The 21988-nt window shown below is 41.5% G+C and overlaps 1 protein-coding gene across 1 annotated transcript in view; it reads right to left on the bottom strand.

The window, feature by feature from the left end:
* The window catches only part of LOC136876423 (outer dense fiber protein 2), a 456680-nt gene that overhangs the window by 189892 nt on the left and 244800 nt on the right, over positions 1-21988 (bottom strand). Inside the window, exon 7 of the mRNA XM_068228338.1 lies at positions 20988-21218. Coding sequence (XP_068084439.1) covers positions 20988-21218 — 231 coding nt within the window. The remainder of the gene's footprint in view (positions 1-20987; positions 21219-21988) is intronic.

The following is a 21988-nucleotide window of genomic DNA, read 5'->3' as shown; positions in this document are numbered from 1 at the left end:
GAGTATGATTAAAATTCTAACAGCAGTGGTAGTTCCTTTCATGTCCATATTTGTGTTCTGGTATTATGGTTATCTGTAAAAGATAAATATGTTATGAGTGATGGATTGTGGACTAGAATGCCTGAAGACGTGTGTGAATTAGAAAGTGTACTTACTGCTGTTGTTGTGGTTGGGTAGTTCTCTGTTTCGGAACTCCCTGCATACTGCTACGGGTTCGTCTTGGGCTTATGCCAGCTGTGATGAGGGGTGTGGACGGAGGAGTAGGGGGATTGGTTGGTGTGGGGGCAGAGGTGGGGTTGGGCGTGTCGCTTAGTGGTTTTGTGGCACGTGTTGTGCTCTGCTTATTGATTGTTTTCAGGTAGTCGTTTTTTTAGGGCGGGAATGAATTTGTTGAAAATAATATTGGTTTTTTTCTGTAATATCATTTATATTGAAATTGGGATTAGTGTATTGATCTAAAGAAATGTAAAACTCTTTTGTTATATTGAGCAGGGGGCCTTTGGGATTTATGATTAATATTTTCATATCCTCTGCAAATAACCTTACTCCTTGTGGGTGGGGTTAACTTCCAATAAGTAACCAGGGGAACCTGACCCCTACAGAGCGCGTCCCCAGGTGGCAGATAGGGGGCCCCTACAGTATGTAGGGCTGGTTGAAATAACCAATACAACCTGCGGACCAACAGGTAGCCCAATTTCTGGGGGTTTTAAAATACTGGGACACCCTCTCTCCAGGGGTCATAAATATGGAGGGCCCTTGCCCTGGGTTAAGGGTGAAGACCTTAACGGCATCTACGGCGGAGGAGATGGACTTCGGTACAGTGGAGATGGCGGAAGAGGCAACTCATCCTTCTGGGGTGTACAGATGGAACCTACTGCCTTGTAGGACGAGGAAGGCATCCTCAAAGGCTAAGGGAGTAAACCCTGAAAGAAAATCCTCTTATGTGTTAGGCCTAGCAAGTCAACAGGAGAGTATTGAGTACAGTCGCTTTCAATAAGAAAAAGAGCCTCGGAAAGAAGATTATAGACCGGACTGACACGTCCTCTCAGACAATTGTAAAGTATGATGACTGTAAGTTTGATGATATACAATGTTCTGAAAGGAAACCCCAAATAAAAAAGAGACCCAAATACCGAATTGGAACTATGAACATTCTATCATTAACTGGAAAGGTAGAAGAAATCCTAGACATGATGGATAGAAGAAAAATATCAATATTGGGATTAAGTGAGACCAAATGGAAAGGGATTGGAAGTAAGACACTTCGTGGAGGATATAAATTATACTGGAGTGGACAGGAGAAGGTAGCAAAAAATGGTGTTGGATTCTTAATTAATGAAAGGACTGATGCTACAGCTGAAGTTATCTGCAAAAGTGATAGAATCATTAAAATGTTCATGAAACTGGAGAACACTAAGTACACCATCATACAAGTGTATGCCCCACAGACAGGCTGCAGTGAGGAAGACAAAGAGAAATTTCGGCAAGACCTGGAAGATACAGTTAATGAGGAAAATGTTGTTATTATTATTGGAGATCTAAATGCGCAAGTTGGGATAGACAGACTTGGGTACAAGAACATCATTGGTCCACATGGATTTGGACAAAGGAACCCAGAAGGAGAACAACTATTAGATCTGTGCAGAAGAAATGATCTTATAATCAAAAATACATTCTTCAAAAAAAGAGACAGTCACAGAATAACAAGGTACAGTTGGGATGGCCAGTATAGAACACTGATTGACTACATAATCACGAATAAAGATGGTGGCAGGTACATCACAGATGTAAAGGTCATCCCTAGTGAAAGCATGGACAGTGACCACAGATTGTTGGTAGTTGACTTCAAACATAAGACAAATGAAATGCAGAAAATAATTATGAAAAAACTGAGGGTTAAAACTTGGAAGTTGCAAGAAGTCCAAATAAAGGAAGAATACAAACTAAGGATTCAACAGAGTTTGCCGAAGGGTGAAGTAACCAGCGTTAATGAAGAGTGGAAGGCCTTCAAAGACACCTTTGTGGGAGAACCCAAAAACCTATGTGGAGTTACAAGTTCTATCAAAAGAAAAAAGGAGACACCATGGTGGAATGATAAAGTGAAAACAGCGGTGAAAGAAAGAAACCAAATAAAGAAGTCACTGGACAAGGAAAAACAAAAACAGGGACAAGAACAAAATGAACAAGAAATACAAAGACTTCAAGAAGTATACAGGAACAAGAAACTTGCTGTAAAGAACATTGTAAGGGAAGAAAAAGAGAAGAAATGGAATGAGTTTGCAGACAAACTGGAAAAGGACAGCAGAAGAAATATGAAACTGCTATACAGAGTAGTGAAAAACAAGCGAAGGGATCAAGAGACCATAAAAGCAATAGAACGTGATGATGGAACTCTGGCACAAGAAGAGGGAGAAATTAAACAAGAACTCAAGATCTATTTCGAAAAGCTGCTGAATGGAGATACAGAAAACATAACAACGGATAGAGGAGAGCCAAGTCGAGGAACCACAACTGAACCACCAATTACATGGCTTGAGATTGAAAATGCGCTCAAGAGCATGAAGAAAGGAAAGGCAGTGGGCATAGATGAACTAAGTGCAGATATGCTGAAAGCAGCAGGAATTCCAGGAATCCAGTGGCTCTACAGACTACTCAACAAGATATGGAAGGAAAATACTATTCCTGAGGACTGGAAGATGGGCATCATTGTACCTCTGTTCAAGAAAGGAAGCTGACGAAAATGTACTAATTATCGTGGAATCACACTACTGTCTCATGTCCTGAAAATATTGGAAAAAATAATAGAGACCAGAATCAGAGATATTGTTGAACCAATTTTGGAAGAAGAGCAGTATGGTTTCAGACCAGGAAGGTCAACTACAGACCTTATATTTGCAATTAGGATGCTAATGGAAAAATATTGGGAGAAGAACAAGCCTTTATTTCTAATATTTTTGGACATTGAGAAAGCATATGACTGTACCAAAGGAAAGAATTTGGCAATGCATGAAAGAACAAGTAGGATGTGGTTTGTCGGACTGGTTTGAAACAAAGAGAGGAGTGCAGAAGGGCAGCTCATTGTCACCACTTCTATTTATTATTGTAATGGATGTAGTAATGAAATCTATTAAAAAGAAAGAACATGGAGATATCAAAGCCTTTACATTTGCAGATGATGTTGCGATCTGGAGTGAGTCAGAAGAGGAATTGGGAGAGAGAATACAAAGCTGGAATGAGGAGTTTAAGAAATATGGTTTAAACATATGCAAGACCAAGACGGTGGTGATGAAAGTGTATGGGGAAGGAGCAGAACCAATAGTCATGTTAAATAAAGCTCAACTGGACAGCGTTCCAGTTTTCAAATACTTGGGTAGCGTTATATCAAATGACAACCTAGTAAAACATGAGGTGAACAATCAAATCAATAAGGCAACACAATTTTACCACCAGGTAAGACACCTGCTGTGGGATGAGCAAATACCCATGAAAACAAAAATGACATTACAAGTCCTATTATACACCAATTCTTACATACAGTCTCGAAACCAACACTGACCAATAGAGATAATTACAAACTTCAGGCAGCTGAAATGAAATTCCTACGCACTATGATCCAGAAAACCAGGAAAGACAAGATTAGGAATGAGAAAATTAGAGAAGAAGTAGGAATAGATGATTCCCTCCTCAATAAGATTCAGATATCAAGACTGAAGTGGTTTGGTCACATGAAGAGGATACCAGTAAACAGAACTGCAAGGAAGGAATTTGACAGAAAGGGAGAAGGAAGACAACCCGTGGGAAGGCCACGAAGGAAATGGATAGATTTAGTTAAGAGCAATGTACTGCTCAGAGGTCATGATTGGGACAAGTTGGTGGAGGAAGAATGGTACAAGGACAGGATGAGATGGAGGAGGCTCATATACCACACCCAGGAAACTGGAGATGGTTTAGGATGATGATGATGATGATTTCCATATCATTTTCGATGTTCATGAAACTGTGTTTGTATTCTTCAATGTGTTGACCTATTGCTGAGAAGTGGTTATGCTTTATTGCGTTTAGATGTTCATTATACCGGATTATGAAATTTCTGCCTGTACGTCCAATGTAACTTGATTTGCAATCATTGCACTTGATGCGGTAAACTCCTGATTGGCTGTGTTTGTTGTTGTTGTTAACAGTTCTAACATTGTGTATGATATTGGAGCTATTGTGCGTGGTTTTAAATGCAATTTTTAAGAGGCGGCTGGAGTCAGTTCTAGATCCACCTTTTATTTTAAAATATCGCCACTAGTCTCGTTGCTGTCGACAGCTAACTCCACTGATAGTTACATCGTGGGTGCATAGATGTCAGTAAGAAAGGCCAAGGCCGAGCGAGCGATTCCCCTCTCACCCTCCAGCCTCGAAGAGTCGTGTCATCAGGAAATTGTGATACAGTACTTGCACGGAGCTGATGGTGTTAACATTTGTACGGAATGCGAAACATTCCAGGAAATTATTGAGCATGGGTTAGTGCTGAGCAAAACAGTCAAAATAAGGTACTGTTTCCGACAAAAATAAATGAAATGGCGTATGCCTTTTAGTGCCGGGAGTGTCCGAAGACAAGTTCGGCTCGCATGATGCAGGTCTTTTGATTTGGCACCCGTAGGCAACCTGCGCGTCGTGATGAAGATGAAATGATGACGGAGACGACACATACACCCAGACCCATACCAGAGAAATTAACCAATTATGGTTAAAATTCCCGATCCTGCCGGGAATCGAACCCGGGACCCCTGTGACCAAAGGCCAGCACGCAGGACACTGTTTCCGATGTTGAAGTGAAGTAGTGCATCAATCCCGTCCCCGCCTCACGTCTTTCCCCGTACCGGCCAGTCAGTGATACATAATATAATTCTATCCAACGAAAATACAAACTGATATAACAGAAGTTAATTTATTTACGCATTTTTTAGTCATACAGTGATACTTTGGACATACGATAAAGATTGTAACGTGACCAAGAACGTAATTTTCCAACAGCCCTGAGTAAAAGAAGCTTTACAAATTTAAAACTTTTTTTCCCCCTTGGAAACAAACATTTCTGAAATATATAAACAATGTATTGAAACGGTAACACCCTACGAGCATTCACGTTTCATTCTTTTATTAAGAGAAGCTCGCTAACACCCGGCTGTAAGCATTTAAAACTTGCGCCGAGCGCACAGGCATAATGGGAACTGCGAGCAAGTTCGCGACGTTCCAGAACACCGGCCAAGGACAAGCGACGTCACGCAGAAGGTTCCTTCGTGTTCCATTGCTGCATGAACGAAATATAAGCGAGTCGCCAGCCTGGGGTAAGGCAGAATGTAAGCAGAGAGCCTGCAGTAAAGCAGAGAGAGTGTGCGGTATGCGACGGCAGTGTGCTGAAGGCAGAGAGTGGAGTGAGTCGGCAGTAAGCCGTGAGTCAGCGAGTGTGTGCAAGTAAGCACGTCGCGACATAATTCGTCTCTCGGTCCGGCTGTATATTTGAATTCGTTTAAAGACTGTGTTCTTGCATTAATTGTGTCAGCTTTATTTCATTTAAAGACTGTGTTCTTGCATTAACTGTGCCAGCATTGATTTCGTTCAAAGACTGTGTGAAAGCAGCGGTAGTATTTCTAGCCAGCCTCAATTTCATTTAAAGACTATGTCTATCCGTTGAACTGTGTTGCATTATGATCTTAAGTGCCAGTGTTAATCTGAAAATCACGACGTACGGGAATTTGGACTGTCATTTATTTCAACAAATGTATTATGCTGGTGGAGTACAGTGCAGAGACTGTACTCGATAAATTTAATTTTCTTTATGAAGTGCTTGATCACCGTACCTCGGAAGGTTCTAGATTGTTTCATTTGCGTATTATTCCAAATACGAACTGTGACTCTAACTTTATCCTTGCTGCTGTGGGAACTATTTCGGCGTGCTTCGCCATAGGGAAGTGTCACACCAGTACCCCATGACGTCAAATGTGGAAGCTCCACATTTCCCCGTTCCTGCCTCTGGTTCGAGTCATCAACACTAATACAAACACCAACGACGGAAGACAACGCCGACGCCGACCGCAAGACGACGCAGCCGCCGCGGGACAACGTCCTCTTCACGCCCTCAGGGACAAATCTACAATTCAGCTATAAAAGGTGACATAATTATTTGCCTATTTATTGAATAAACTGAAGGATCCACTTAATCATGAATTTTTCTTTCACTACCCTTCTCTCTTACTCTCTTAGCATGGGCCGTACACGCCTTGTCGTTCCTCATGCTCTCCGATAAACTGAAGTACGGGCGTTCCTGTTACAGAGAGAAGGTAGTGAATAGTGGCACCCGTGACGTTGGGGCCAGATTAAAGAGAGTAAAGTGATAAAAATTAACTTTGAAATCAGTGATATCTTAACTTACCAATTCAAATAAAAGTGCATAGTACGTACGTTAATTCCAGTTCAGTGAATGTGTTAAAATTTTACGAAGTTCAATTCAATGACTTTGACGAAATTTTAAACTTTTGGCACAGAACTCTGATCAAGTTTATGGCACAAGTGATTATTTTTCTCTTTCTCTTGCTATGTAAAACATTTCAGGCATAATATTCATGCACAGGCTTATATAAATTTTGATATTTATGTTGGTGAAATTTTGAACTTTACCATTGGACAATAATGGTGATATTTAATTTTATGCACAAGTGTTTGATATTTTGTGTTGGTGAAATTTTGAACTTTACCATTGGACAATAATGGTGATTTTACGTATGAGGTGAATGATTGTATTTTCTGCATTTTGTGAAAATAACGACAGTAATATGGAAAATATACTAGCTGCCATCGAGGCTTTAAAAATCAGTCTAAATGACAGGATTACGGAAAGTAACACTAATCTCGGGCGTAGGATTGCTGAATCTAATAACACTTTAGGAGCTCAACTTAAAGAATCTAACAATACTTTAGGAGCTCAACTTAAAGAATCTAACGCGACCCTGGAAGCCACTAAGGCTAGTATAGGTCAACTTAGGGAGGCTAATGAAGCAACTAATCGTAGTATCACTCAACTAAGGGAGGCTAATGAAGCAACTAATCGTAGTATCACTCAACTAAGGGAAGCTAATGATGCCAACATTGTAAAATTGACAGAATCTGTTGATCAAAAATTTGCGGAAGTTAATAATAATTTGGAACGTAGGCTCAATAGTGCAGGTGCCGAAATTGAAAAAAGATTTAAAGAATCTAACAAAAGAATGGATTCTAAGTTTACGGAAATAAATGAAAGATTAACACGTGACTTAGAAACCATTAAGCAAGACATAAAATCACAAGTGGCGGAGGACTTAAAACTTGCTTTCCCGTCTTCTTCTCAGGAAGTCCTTAAAGAAGTAGAAAGCTTAAAGGAAGAATTTCAAGAGTCCCATGCTCAATTATCTCTTGCGCAAACTAAAATCGCGTCTATTCAAGACAAACTTCATGAATCTGTTAAAAATAATTTCATGAAGTTGGGAAACGAAATTACTCTTCTGAAAAGTCAGCAAGAGGAGGCCGATAAACGTGTCAAGACTCAGTTAGATAATGCTCACACGCAGATTACTCGTATCTGTCGTGATGTAGCAGAAGTCAAGACCGACATAGAGAAGGAGGTCAAGGAAATTGAGAATTCCGTACAGGGGAAAATTAAAAACCTAAAACTTGAACTCCAAGGAGATATAGAAGCTCTCAACAGCAAAGTATCGCAAATCGAACAGGATGTTTCATCATCTAGCCTTCACAACACTAGTGGAGAATCCATGAATGTTTCCACAGTTTTTAAAATAACTGAGGAAAAACCAGCCAAATTTTCGGGGAAGGAGGAGTATACTGCTAAGGAGTTTCTCCTCAACCTCGAAGAATTCTTTCAAGAAAATCACGTTAAGACCGACCGTCGTTTACGAATAGCATCTCGATTGTTAGAAGGCAAGGCGTTAATGTGGTTTACCGTTTTTAAATTCAGTATTAACACTTACGAAGAATTTAAGGAAGCCTTACTTAGACGATTTTGGAGTGCTGAGGCTCAGCACCTGATAAAACTTCAATTATACTCTAGAAAGTATAACACGTCCGTCAATTCCTCGCGATATTCAGATTATCTCATATCTCAGCTTAAAAAGATGCAGTTTTTCGACCCTCCTTTACCGGAGCAAGAACTTATTCAGGTCATAACGCTGCAATTTCCACCAAATGTTCAGGAAATATTGGTGGCAGCAAACGTCCAGGACTTGGAGCAGCTCGATGATGTCCTGAGGAAACTCGATACTGCGCACACTCAGAGCGCAGCAAAAGCAGGTCGAACCAAAGAAACTACAACCAACTTTACGGAAATGAAAACTCCGGTTCAAGTAAATCCAGAACCGCGAGAAGAAAGAGAAACTCGCCGAGATATTCCGTTTCGGTATAGAAGATCTAGGAATCGCCCCTACGAAGGGAGGGCTAAGTTTCAACCTGGACCTTCATGGAGGCAGGCAGCTATTCAACCCAATGATAATAGGAACTCCCAGCGGGAAGAATTAGAGAAACGTTGGAGAGAGACTACGGAATATGTAAGGAATAAGAACAGGGAAGAGGGCTTACCTGGAGCAGCTTCTTTGGAATACCAGGCAGAGATACAGAGAAGAAATGAGAGAACGGAAATGGATCCAAGAGCTACGGGTACAAAAAAAAAAACTTTGTCGAAGCAATAAAGAGACTGCCTGAAAACCCGGAGGGAGGAGAAGTAGTATGTAGCGCACTCATTAACCATTGGTATTTAGAGGATGCAGATTTACTATATGAGGATTCAACACCACGACAGCCTCAGATACAACGCGGCTTACCGATCATTATCATTAAGTTAGGCAATATGATTGTCCACTCTCTAGTAGACTCGGGATCGCAAGCCTCACTAATTTCGCAGAAATTAATAGATGTGGCGCAGGAGACGACCTACATCTCCATCTTGCCGGTTGCTCAAGTTAAGGTTAAAGGCATAGTTCCTGACAAAGCTATTAAATGCAAATTCCAAGCGTTTCTTGAGTTAGAAATTGGTGGTGTTAAGTTCCAACATCTATTTTTGATCTTCACGCAAATGAAATTTGACTTAATTCTTGGATCAGACTTTCTCATTCAACATGGGGGAATCATTGATTATCCCGCTAATGTGATTAAATTTTTCCACGTCGAATCTGTAGGGCTACAGTTGGTTACTTATAATGACGTGAAGAATCCGGAATGTGAGACCCCGGTGGGCATAGTAGAAGGCAAGATGAGCGAGGCTCCGCCTGTCGAAGAAAGCGTCCTCGAAGAGGGGCGACCCGAGGAAGTGGGACCCGTAGAGGACCAGATGGCGTCCATTATCGATGATGAGTTTAACGAGGACCACTACAACTTCACGCTGTACGCCAATGTAGCTGAAAGCCCAGATTACGATGATGATAAAGTAATAAAGGCAATCCAAGAGCTTTTTAAGAAGTTTCCAGATGTATTTTCTGAGAAACCTGGAGTCATTAAGGGTTTCAAGCACCACTTAGATGTTACTGACACATCACCTTATAAGAAACGGCCTTATCCGACACCCGGAAGCCAACCTAGCCGAACGGGTTATGCGCGAAATTGCCAGATTCTGTAGATTGTATTGTGGACAACAGCATTGGAAGTGGGTTGAAGTTCTGCCCATTATGCAAAGGATCGTCAATACCACCATGCATGAGTCTATTCAGGACATCCCTTTGAGTGTACATAAAGGCCTCACCCCTGACAGACCTTGGGATCGAGTTTTGCCTGATCAACCTGACGCAGCAGTGAGCCAACAAGCTCGCATTACTAAGGCACTTCGGCAATTACGACATGCTGCTCAAATCCGAGAAAAGAAGTTACGACATCACAAGTTTCGACAACCCTTACAAGTGGATGACCTAGTATTAATACGCAAGCCTGCAGTTTCACACCCTGACCAGGGAATTTACGCCAAATTTTGTCCCTTGTTCATAGGACCCTTCAGGATACTTACCGCACTAGATAATGGTGCCTACGAAGTAGGAAGGGCAGATAGCGACGTTGAGGGAATCTTCAACTCGGCCAATCTCAAGAAATACTTTACAAGGAGATGAGCGAAAAGAAAATCGCCCAGCAATTTTCTTTTTCCCGAGCAGGGGGGGAGATGAAACGGTAACACCCTACGAGCATTCACGTTTCATTCTTTTATTAAGAGAAGCTCGCTAACACCCGGCTGTAAGCATTTAAAACTTGCGCCGAGCGCACAGGCATAATGGGAACTGCGAGCAAGTTCGCGACGTTCCAGAACACCGGCCAAGGACAAGCGACGTCACGCAGAAGGTTCCTTCGTGTTCCATTGCTGCATGAACGAAATATAAGCGAGTCGCCAGCCTGGGGTAAGGCAGAATGTAAGCAGAGAGCCTGCAGTAAAGCAGAGAGAGTGTGCGGTATGCGACGGCAGTGTGCTGAAGGCAGAGAGTGGAGTGAGTCGGCAGTAAGCCGTGAGTCAGCGAGTGTGTGCAAGTAAGCACGTCGCGACATAATTCGTCTCTCGGTCCGGCTGTATATTTGAATTCGTTTAAAGACTGTGTTCTTGCATTAATTGTGTCAGCTTTATTTCATTTAAAGACTGTGTTCTTGCATTAACTGTGCCAGCATTGATTTCGTTCAAAGACTGTGTGAAAGCAGCGGTAGTATTTCTAGCCAGCCTCAATTTCATTTAAAGACTATGTCTATCCGTTGAACTGTGTTGCATTATGATCTTAAGTGCCAGTGTTAATCTGAAAATCACGACGTACGGGAATTTGGACTGTCATTTATTTCAACAAATGTATTATGCTGGTGGAGTACAGTGCAGAGACTGTACTCGATAAATTTAATTTTCTTTATGAAGTGCTTGATCACCGTACCTCGGAAGGTTCTAGATTGTTTCATTTGCGTATTATTCCAAATACGAACTGTGACTCTAACTTTATCCTTGCTGCTGTGGGAACTATTTCGGCGTGCTTCGCCATAGGGAAGTGTCACACCAGTACCCCATGACGTCAAATGTGGAAGCTCCACATTTCCCCGTTCCTGCCTCTGGTTCGAGTCATCAACACTAATACAAACACCAACGACGGAAGACAACGCCGACGCCGACCGCAAGACGACGCAGCCGCCGCGGGACAACGTCCTCTTCACGCCCTCAGGGACAAATCTACAATTCAGCTATAAAAGGTGACATAATTATTTGCCTATTTATTGAATAAACTGAAGGATCCACTTAATCATGAATTTTTCTTTCACTACCCTTCTCTCTTACTCTCTTAGCATGGGCCGTACACGCCTTGTCGTTCCTCATGCTCTCCGATAAACTGAAGTACGGGCGTTCCTGTTACAGTATAAAACATCCCATTGCATATTGTGTTAAAATTTGGATTCGATCAAATAACGTGTTTTTGGAGACGCAGAGGTGCCGGAATGCTGTCCCGCAAGAGTTCTTTAACGTGTTGACCTTCCAATACCACCACACTCAGCCAGGATCGAACCTGCCAAGGGGCAGAAGGCCTGCATTCCAACCTTCGAGCCGTTGTGAGAGTCTCTTTGTCTTTACAAAGACGGATTTGAAGTCGTATGTTTTCGTATAAGTTTTAAATAATAAATGTTACAGCATCTAAATTACCATTAGTTCTGTATTTCATGACTTGAGTGGAGTGTAATTAGAGTAATTACTAAGCTTAAAAAAGATACTACTTAATTCTCGCTCTCGGTGACGTCAGGTGCTTTAGCCAATAGCAGCGCTGCTCACCGGAATGACCTATCTGACCTGTGAGTTATTCTAATTACGTTAGAAAACCCCATTTCCAAGAAATACAAGGATTGTAAATGACGGTTTTGTATACCTACCTGTCATGAAACTCTGAAACGGTGCTGGTGAAGAACGCAACAGCTGAGGGGCACTGCAACTTCCCTCTGTAGGTGGGAGTAGTAGAATAACACCCTCAATATCCCCTGCCTGTCGTAAGAAGTGACTAAAGCGGACCCCATGGGCTCTGAACTTGGGAGTATGCGTTGGCGACCACGGAGCCCTTGGATGAGTCCTAGCTTTATTTCCACTTACTTGTGCCGGGCTCCTCACTTTCATCTATCCTCCTTCTTCAAGTGTCATCTCCTTTTTTGCTAGTTGCTTTACGTCACATCGACACAGATAGGTCTTATGGCGACGATGAGACAGGAAAGGGCTAGGAGTGGGAAGGAAGTGACCGTGGCCTTAATTAAGGTACAGGCCCAGCATTTGCCTGGTGTGAAAATGGGAAACCATGGAAAACCATTTTCAGGACTGCCGACAGTGGGGTGGTGGTGATTACTGTTTTAAGAGGTAGTACAGCTAGGAAACCATCCTCTATTAACACTAATCAGAGAGAAAAAATTGAAGGGATCTGACACTTTGAAAAATGAAGATATCGGTCAAAGGAAGACAAGGGCCACGAACGGCGTGAAAATGAAAGATTCCCTAGCCCTCGCAAACCTAATAGCGTCGGGGTTGGAAGAGAACAAGAGTAGACCAAGGAAGGAGCCTGGCACAAGTAATTGGAAGCAATGTCAGGAGTCAGCTAAGGGCCCTGTGGTCACCAGCCCACGCTCCAAAGTACAGAGCCCCTGGGCCCCCTATTAGTTGCCTCTTACGACAGGCAGGGGATACCGTGGGTGTTATTCTACTGCCCCCACCCACAGGGGGGCGACAGTGGGGTTCGAACCTACTATCTCCTGAATACTGGATACTGGCCGCACTTAAGCGACTGAAGCCATCGAGCTTGGTTCATCTCCTTTCAGAAGATTGGCTACCATCATAGAGATTCTTGCTTTGGATGTTGTTCAGTAGCGGAAGAGTTGAACCAAGTTTTCAAATTATTAATCCAAGGAATGCGCCTTCTTCCTGGTCTTCTTTTGCCTTGTATCTTCCCTTGAATAACCAGCTGCAGTAGATGATATTCTCTTCTCTCATCTATCCTCTCCGACCACATTTGATCAACTCTTGTTCTTTTCTGACTCCGACGGTATTACGTAAGGAGGCCTATGGAGTCTTTCATTTTCAAGCACTTCGTGGCCCTCGTCTTTCCTTGGCTGACACCTTCATTTTTTGAAGTGTTGGATCCCTTCCATTTTTTCTCTCTGATTAGAGTTATATAGCGGATTGTTGCCTAGTTGCAATTCCTCTTAAAACAATAATCACGACGTAAAGCCCCTAGCAAAAAAAAAAAAAAAAAAACAATAATCACCACCACCGCACTGCAACTGAAAAACAGTTATATTCTTGTAATTGTTTCATTCAACAATGGTTGTGTTCCTGAAATGGTTGCATTCTATTTGTCCCAGCTGTAATGGGTATTACAAACAGTGACACATGCACGGAGCCTCAAGGAGGGTTGTAATGCAGAAACAGGGGAGGTCCTCCTGCAAGCCTCGTATCGAGAGCAAGGGAAGCAGTGCAGCGGTGAGTTACCGTGCACACTAGTAACAAACGTAGATTTAAACCCATATCCAGAGGCGTTTCTAGCCCTGGCGGGGGGGACCTCAGTTTTAGTGAAAAAATTATTTTAAAATTCCTTGATTAATAAAGAAATTGATAATTTATGGATATAATGTATTTGAAATAAACATGTTAATGGTTGTGCTAATGTTGCCCATTGTGTTTTCATAAACATGGTTACTTTTCTTTTGAATTCTGTTACCAAGTCTTTCAATTCCAAACAGACCCCCCTCCCCCCCAATTTTAAGTATCTAGAACCACCACTGCCCATATTGTAATAGGCTACAACTGAAAGAGGAACAACATATATTTATAGCAATTTATTCTTATTCTACTAAACTTTAAATTGTTTTATAAATGTATACACACAGAAATAATACAGAAACATTAGTAGCAACTACTATTCAGTATGCGGATTCTCAACCATTACTGCATCTCTTTCTGTAACGTTACGCCATTTAGCCATTATGTTGTAGCTTATTCGAACTGATGATTCACCTCCGATCTACAATTACCAATAAAAATAAATTAATTGTCTTAGTTTGAATAGTAAGCATCATTGCGTCACTAATATAACAAAGACAATTCAATAAAGTCGGATAACACCTACCTCAGATAAGGCAGCTGTTTTAAGTTCATTTGCAATTTCATGGTGTTCTTCATCAGCATATTTGTCATATTCTTCGGCGTGTTTTAAAGAATAATGCCAATGAATGTTAATTTTTTTTTTGCTAGTGGTTTTACGTCGCACCGACACAGATAGGTCTTATGGCGACAATAGGATAGGAAAGGCCTAGGAGTTGGAAGGAAGCCCACGGCCTTAATTAAGGTACAGTCCCAGCATTTGCCTGGTGTGAAAATGGGAAACCACAGAAAACCATCTTCAGGGCTGCCGACAGTGGGATTCGAACCCACTATCTCCTGGATGCAAGCTCACAGCTGCGCACATTTTGCCATTCTATTGCACTCAGTAAAAAGATACGGCATAAGAAAACATGACAAAATATAACGTGCTATTGAAAGGTTATACCACAACTAGCGAGTAACAAAGTACAGTATTATAATACAGATGTTGATTCCCACAGGGAATTTAAAATATTTGTCCTGAATGAGTAAATTTATAATACCAATATAATGGTCCGTTATTGGACATTATAAATTTTCCAGCTAACTCATTCTTGGTTGCCTGCGTTTCGCCCTCGTGTGCTAAGTTAGGCTCATCACTTGGGTCTTAGCACACCACCCAAGACTAGTGCATACCGTGGAGGCTACTACTAACAATGCCACCTAGAGGGTAACGCCCTCTCTCTGGCCAAGAGATGCAGGCAGGTTGGGGAGATGTGATGGAAGAAGGAGGTGGGTAAAGGATGTGAAGAAGTAGGTGATGGGATAGGAATTATGTCTATGCCTAGGAATTGAACAAGCGCTTTATTTAATTCATAAGTACATAGTAAAGCACATAAATGATTTACTTAAGGGTGTGAGGGAAAAGGTGTTGTGCAAGGGGGAGAGATGAAGTTTGGAAGGAAGTGCCGGGGTAAAGGTGCAAGGTGAGAAGATGGAGGGTGGCTGTCATATATTTGAGGGAAGCGATGAGAAGACGAAGGAGTTCATATGTTGGGAGGGGTGGAGGGATGAAACCAGTTGGAGGAAGGGGTGGACACACTGGTGGAGATAGGTAAACAGGAGGAGGAACTGGCCGGGGGCAACGAGACGTTTGATCATGGGGTTGGCGACCGGGTGAGGGTGGGGAATGAGAGGGTTCCACTCGATAATGTTGGCCGTGGACACTGGCACCGGTGGTGATGAGCTGGAGGACGGCCTCAGATGTAGACAGTTGGAGCCGAACCAGAAATATTCGGCCATGGGCATTCCGAATCCGGATAGCATGTCGGACCGGAATGCCCGCTGCACGAAGTTCTTGTAGAACGTCCCTGTCGGACACAGATATACACAGCTGGAGGGGACTGTGAAGATGATGACTGGGTCGATGATGTCTGGACGGCGGCTGCTGCGGTGTTGACTGGCGAAAATATCGATGGCGAAGCGGCGACAGTTGAGTCCGGCGTGCTAGCAGGGAGTTGCTGAAGGGCAGTGGACGAAGAAATTGGGAGAGATGACGACATAACAGGTGATGGGTGACAAGTGGTAACTGTTATGACAGGAAGAGAACAAAGGATAGTAGCGGACGTCGTGGTGGTGGTGGTGGTAATGGTGGTGGTTGTTGGGAAGGAGGGTGTTGATGGCTGAAGCGTCGTCCAGGATGAGGGCTCGTGAACAACTGGGACAAGTGTTGGTGATTCGAAGAGTTGGGCTTGAATATCCAGAGGGGTTGGCACCACTGCATAGTTCTTACAATGGATCGTCGCGCCGGAAGCGAAGAGGTGGCAGAGGGCGTCCTCTCCGCTGAGATGCACTAGAATCTGCGTAGAGGGTGTAGAGGTGTGGCCAACCGTCAGTCTGTAGGCGTTATGTATCAGGAAGTCAGCGGCGAGTAGGTCATCGATGATATCTTCTTCGGAGATGTCTGGATCCACTCCGGGGATGATACAATAAGCCATGGTCGTGGGGAGATCAACAGCCAACGAGGCGTCAACCTATATGCTGATTAGGGTCGGCTGGGTGGCAGGTAGAGATGAAGGCCGCCCGGCCAAGCAAAAATTAGAAGTTGCGACGGCGGAGAGTATGTCCACTTTTGTGTAAGTGGTCAAGTGTTGTGTCGCTGTGGAGGCCACTGCATAGGCTACTTGAAGCCACCAGCAGTGCCAATGCATTATAAGAGCTAAGTCTCATTTCCAAAAATTGATGCCTGCCTGGCCATCAGATAATACAGTTGATTCCCATAGGGAATTTAAAATATTTGTCCTGAATGAGTAAATTTATAATACCAATATAATGGTCCGTTATTGGACATTATAAATTTTTCAGCTAATTCATTCTTGGTTGCCTGCATTTCGCCCTCGTGTGCTAAGTTAGGCTCATCAGTTGGGACTTAGCACACCACCCAAGACGCAAGGCTAGTGCATACCGTGGAGGCCACTACATAGGCTACTTGAAGCCACCAGCAGTGCCAATGCACTATGAGAGCTAAGTCTCATTTCCAAAAATTGATGCCTGCCTGGCCATCAGATAATACAGATGTGAATCAACAGCCTTCAGCATTTTGAGCTGCAGCCAATAGCCAACACAGAAGCCTACTGTGTTGTCAAGGCTGCATCACAAACTACTGCCCTGGCCTCTGATACTGCCAATACTCAACCCCTGATCAGTGGAGATGATAGCCTAAGGTTTAGCAAATTAAAGACCGGCTTTGTGGATAAGTGGATAGAATGGTTCGATGGCCCCGGTTCAATTTTCAGAATCAATCTCCTCATACTGTTAATTGCCCCTGGCTTGGGGAATGGGTATTTATGACGTCTTTACCATTCATTTTTTCCTCATAAGGTCACCACCAAGCCTATACAGATGCCATGCACAATTATTATTATTATTGTACCGGGAGGTACACCTCAAAGTCGCACATTCAAAACAAGCGCCTTAATGAACTCCTCTATTGATCAAAAGGTGAAAGTGATACCACATGAAGTTGGAATTTTAATCAGAAGATGTCCCAACCGAAATGTTAAGTAACTGTGTTGTTGTGAAGTTTCCTAAACTGATTGAATTTCTCCTCGTTTTGTTTTGCTATACATCAAGAAGTTTGAACATTTTTCCACAGATGTCACTACCAAAAAAACTATGATCCTGCACTCTGGTGCAAGGTAAAGGAAGTTGTTATTGAAAGAGATTTTGTGTTTAGATCTTTCCCCAACCTTCATTTGTTTTTTATGTAATTCTAGGTTTGCAACACTTCTGTCTCAGTCCGCCAGTTTTGAATCTGGCCAATGAAAAATTTCTGTAATTAATTTTCAGCCTATCACAGGCTTCTTGTTTGATTTTGAGTGTAACTTTTGAGTTCAACCAATAAAATTGAGAGGGTGTATCCGGATTAGTCCAGTATCCTCTCGAATCTTCCCTGAGGGTATAAAAACTGCGGCTTTTTTTTTTTTTTTTGCTACCTTGTCAATTGATCGCCATCTTTCCAACAAGTGTGTGTGTTCTTCGGCCGGCAGAACATCTACAAGGTAATGGCTACATAAATTCTCTTTTCTGTAGCTACCTCCGCAGCTTTATCCGAGGGGTAGGTCGGAATCTTTAACTATGTAACAAACTTTTCTAAAATGTAAATCTCCTTTCGGCTAATGTAAAAATTTCATAAAGTTTTAACTGTAAATCGGGGACACAGAGTGAGTTTCCCTCTCGAGCTCCCCTTCATCTTGGTTTGAGGTGACTACTTTTTCGTAACTGTTTTCTTCCTGAAATGTATTAAAGTTATTTCCATGCGAGCCACCTCAGTAGTTTGGGAATAGCCCCTGTTTCATCGGCCGAGAGCCCTGTAGGTTTTAAAGTTTTCATTATCTGGGAGCGCATTGTATGCCTCCATTTAGTTTGTGTTCGAGCCGTTTATTTAACCTGTTCTTTTTCTCAAAGGCCCTGTAGGTTGGGTACTAGATACCCCTGTTTTAATTTGTAAGTTGGGCCTTGAGAGGCCAGAGATTGTAAGATTTTGATGTTGCCTTGAGTAGGCTGGAAGAAACTGACAGTTTGTTAGCTCTTTTCGAAGTTTTGTAATAGTGAAGGGTGCCTCTGGAAGGCTAAACATTGTAATTTACGGAGCAAGTGCTCTTGAATTAGGGGATTTTTGCCCTGGACTAAATTATTCCTCATTTTGAATTGTAAACTTGAGCTGATAGCTCAGAAATTGTAAAACTAGGGGCTTGAAGCCCAAAATTGTAAAAGTTCTGAATTTTGGATTTTTCCAAGTCTTGTTTCAAGATTGCTAATTGTACCTGTCATGTTGTTATTTGTTCATTTTTGAAATTCTAAGGAAATATAACCTTTGTTAAAGTTTTAATTCAATTCTTGATATTGTAGTTAGACCCATTCAAGCCCGCACATTCTTTCACCTCTCTGCATTCCACTAAAACACGGTAACAAGTGGTAGCAGAGCGTGGTTGAATGGGTCTAAATTAAGCCTCTTTTGTTGGCTAAATATAGGATCCACGCCAAACTCTAAGTATTTTCTCGGTCGCTGGGAGTTTTTCTAAATTTGTAAGTTTTCTATCGTCATGTCTGGCCCTCGCAAAGTCCTCCATCCTGGGTACTTGCACAAGGAGGAATTGATCTATGAGTTACTCATTAGAAATGTTCAATCTGGAGGCATGGTTGCGGCAGATACTGCCAAACTTAAAGAGTCATTAGAATTGCCAATTTGTATCCCAATTTTGGGGGAGAAGGAAATTGATGAGGCTCTATCCACTATCACTGACAATACCACTGAATTAGCGTCTTTAGTTAGTTTTTTTTAAGTAAGCGATCCATCTGCTAACCAACTTAAAAGAGTACAGGCTAGATTTTTATAATAGGGCTAGGGACCTATTGTCTCCAAAGTTGAAAGAATATCATGCTAAAGAGGCTAGTAATTTACTTGACCATCTATCTGGAATGTCAAATAGAGGTAATCAATTGTTGACTGGGGCAGCTGCTCCCAAAACCGACCAAGTCCCTGTGATTAAAAAAAAATGGTAGAAAGTAGAAAATCTGGGGCAACTCAACAAACACCAGCCCTATTGGAAACCGAGTCTGGTCATCCGAAAAAAATTCCACCTTTCATTTTAAACAATGCTGTGTTTGAAGCTTCTCAACCCTCTAGGCTGTCACCAATTAAGTCACCTTGTTTTAGTAGTTTGACCCATCTGTTGGCTATGTTGCTTATGGGAATTTCTAAATTTTCCATAAACTCCACTGATGATGTCATTTCATTTCTCAGGTTCCTTGTTGAATTTCAAGATCACGCTCTAGTGTTTTCTCTCTCTCTCATTCCCAAATTCTTCAAATCATGTATCCATATTCAGTAGGTGTCCTCTTGGACAAAATAGTTAAGGCCATTGCTGATCGATCATCCATAAAAGACTTCCACGGCCACCTTTTAGAAAACATTCCGGCTAGGGCAATGTCATCCTTAAGACAGAAGTTCTATTTTAGGGTACAACATCTGGACGAAAATCTTGCGGACTTCATCCAAGATATCAAATTTTATACCCAAGTGTTCGCTCTGCATTTTTATGAGGACCAAATAGTGCAAACTATTGTCAAAGTTATCTCTCCACGTTATAGATCTTACTTATGTTTTGAGTTTCGTCCCCAAACCTTCGCAGAATTAGAGGCTATGGCTGCCTCAGCTGAAGGTGTGAGGTATGCTGACACCTTAAGAGTTGCGAAGGAGCCCCCTCCCTCGTCTAGTAGTTTTCGGCCTCCACCTCGCCGAACTTTCACCACCCGCAAACTGACAACTGGAAAACTACTCAACTTGACCATTCAATAAGGCATCATAATGTCTTACTTACTAGAACATCCTTTAAATATAATTCCCTTTTATTTTTGGCTATCAATGTAGTCGCTTAAACCCAAAGATATGATTGAGGAATCCTAGAATAAGTTTTATTTTTAAAAATCAGTTCTTTAGATTGGTTTAGTGAGAATCATTTACTTTGAAACATCACTTCATTTAAAATATTTCAGTGTAAATTGAAACAATAAATAAATGTGTGATGCTAATAATATCTCAAGGAATATGAAAATTCAATATGATGGATGAAGTTAGCCCTGGCTAAAATGCTTGTATCTTCCCTTTGTAGAAAATTAGGTGTAAATAATTGGCATAATTTTTCAAAAAATGTAATTTAGAGATGAAGCTTGTAAAATCATAACTTGAACTAGTCTTTGTATTTCTCTCTTCAGACCGCTAAGTTTGTCAATGGCCATAGGAAAAATACATGTATATGAATTCATTCCTCTTCTCTTTTTCTCCTGCCTTGTTTTCCTGGAAAACATCTCTGCTTAGCCAAGCCACTGTGCACTTCGACATTACCTCTATTCCTGCCTCTGCTTTGTTGTTGGTTTCCTCATAATCTCATGTGGGTCCCTTAATTGTGAGTCCAAATGGAGATTATCACTTCTACTTTATCACTGAAAAAACAAATCTGTTAGCTGGTAATTTGTATGCCACTATGAACTGAATCGTATTCTTCCAGAATGTGTAAGGTACTTGCTTTGCCTCTTTCATTCTGCCTATAAAATTCAAATATCACTACACTTATCATACTCACTGCCCTAAAGGCAGTGAAAGAACAAGACAGACTGATACCTAAACAACAATTCAAAAAAGAACTATTTGGAAATATAAATCTTGCTAACAGCTTAATAATTAAACATATACTACAAATTCTAATATAACAGTCACTACAGAAACATGGATTTTCAGATGGAATGTACCGTACATACGCATAAGTACATGGTGCTCTTGACTATATTGTCCTAAGTCCTCAAAATAAACAACAAAGAAAAAAGTTAAGAAAATTACCTTTTTTAATTCTTGTTCTACTGCTCGAAGCTGAGTTTGCAGATTCCGAATCTGATTCTCGTATTCATCTGTGACTTCATTACACCTATCATTGGCGCACTTGAGTTCATCATTCTCCCGCTTTAGTGCTGCTACTTCAGCTACCTTACATTTGTAGTCATCTTGAAGTCTGGAATACTGTTCTTTCAGCTCACGAAGAGCTTGTTCAGGACCTCCATCACGACTCTGATTCTGCAAAAATATACAACTAATATAGAACATCACTGGTATGCTATGGGAAAAGTTCTGTTCCATATAGCAGAAGAAGAAATCAAATAAAATCAGAAAATGATCTTTTTCAACCTGCCAGAAACACTTGGTCTCATACTAGTCAAAGACGAAGCTACTCCAGATCTCGTCATTTGCTTTATGGGTGAGAATGGACTAATTAAGTAAATTTTAAGTGTGATGTTACTCAGGAAATGTGTGTTTTGAACCGATAGTTTCTCGTTCAGTATCTTAAATCATTATTTACTTACTGTACAACAGTATATTTTACTGTTTGACTTTCACTACATTTGTTATTTTCCTTTGTGTTTTCATATAACTTTTACAGAGGGGCTGGTAATTGCACTGTTTTGCTCTCTGCAAACTACTATTTAAAAATTTTTTATTTTATTTTATATTTTTTAATTTTCTTTCTTTTATAATTGGTAACGTTAGACCTAGCAAGTCAGTTGGAGAGTAACTGCAATCGCTTACAACTACTTATACGAGCCTCAGATGCGAACAAAGAACTCAGAGTAGACAACAGCACCCACAGACCCACACCAGGTATAATGGTTTACAGCCTGATGATAGGCCAAGCCTTGCGATTGTGCAACAACCCCGGAGAAGACAACACACTCGAATAGGAACAATCAATGTACTGAGTTTGACTGGAAAATGTGAAGAGTTAATGGATATCATGGAGAGAAGGAAAATATCATTCCTAGGACTGAGTGAAACTAAATGGAAAGGTA

Source organism: Anabrus simplex, chromosome 1 (genome assembly GCF_040414725.1).
Source record: "Anabrus simplex isolate iqAnaSimp1 chromosome 1, ASM4041472v1, whole genome shotgun sequence".
NCBI lineage: Eukaryota > Metazoa > Arthropoda > Insecta > Orthoptera > Tettigoniidae > Anabrus > Anabrus simplex.
This window is presented reverse-complemented; position numbering and strand designations above follow the sequence as displayed.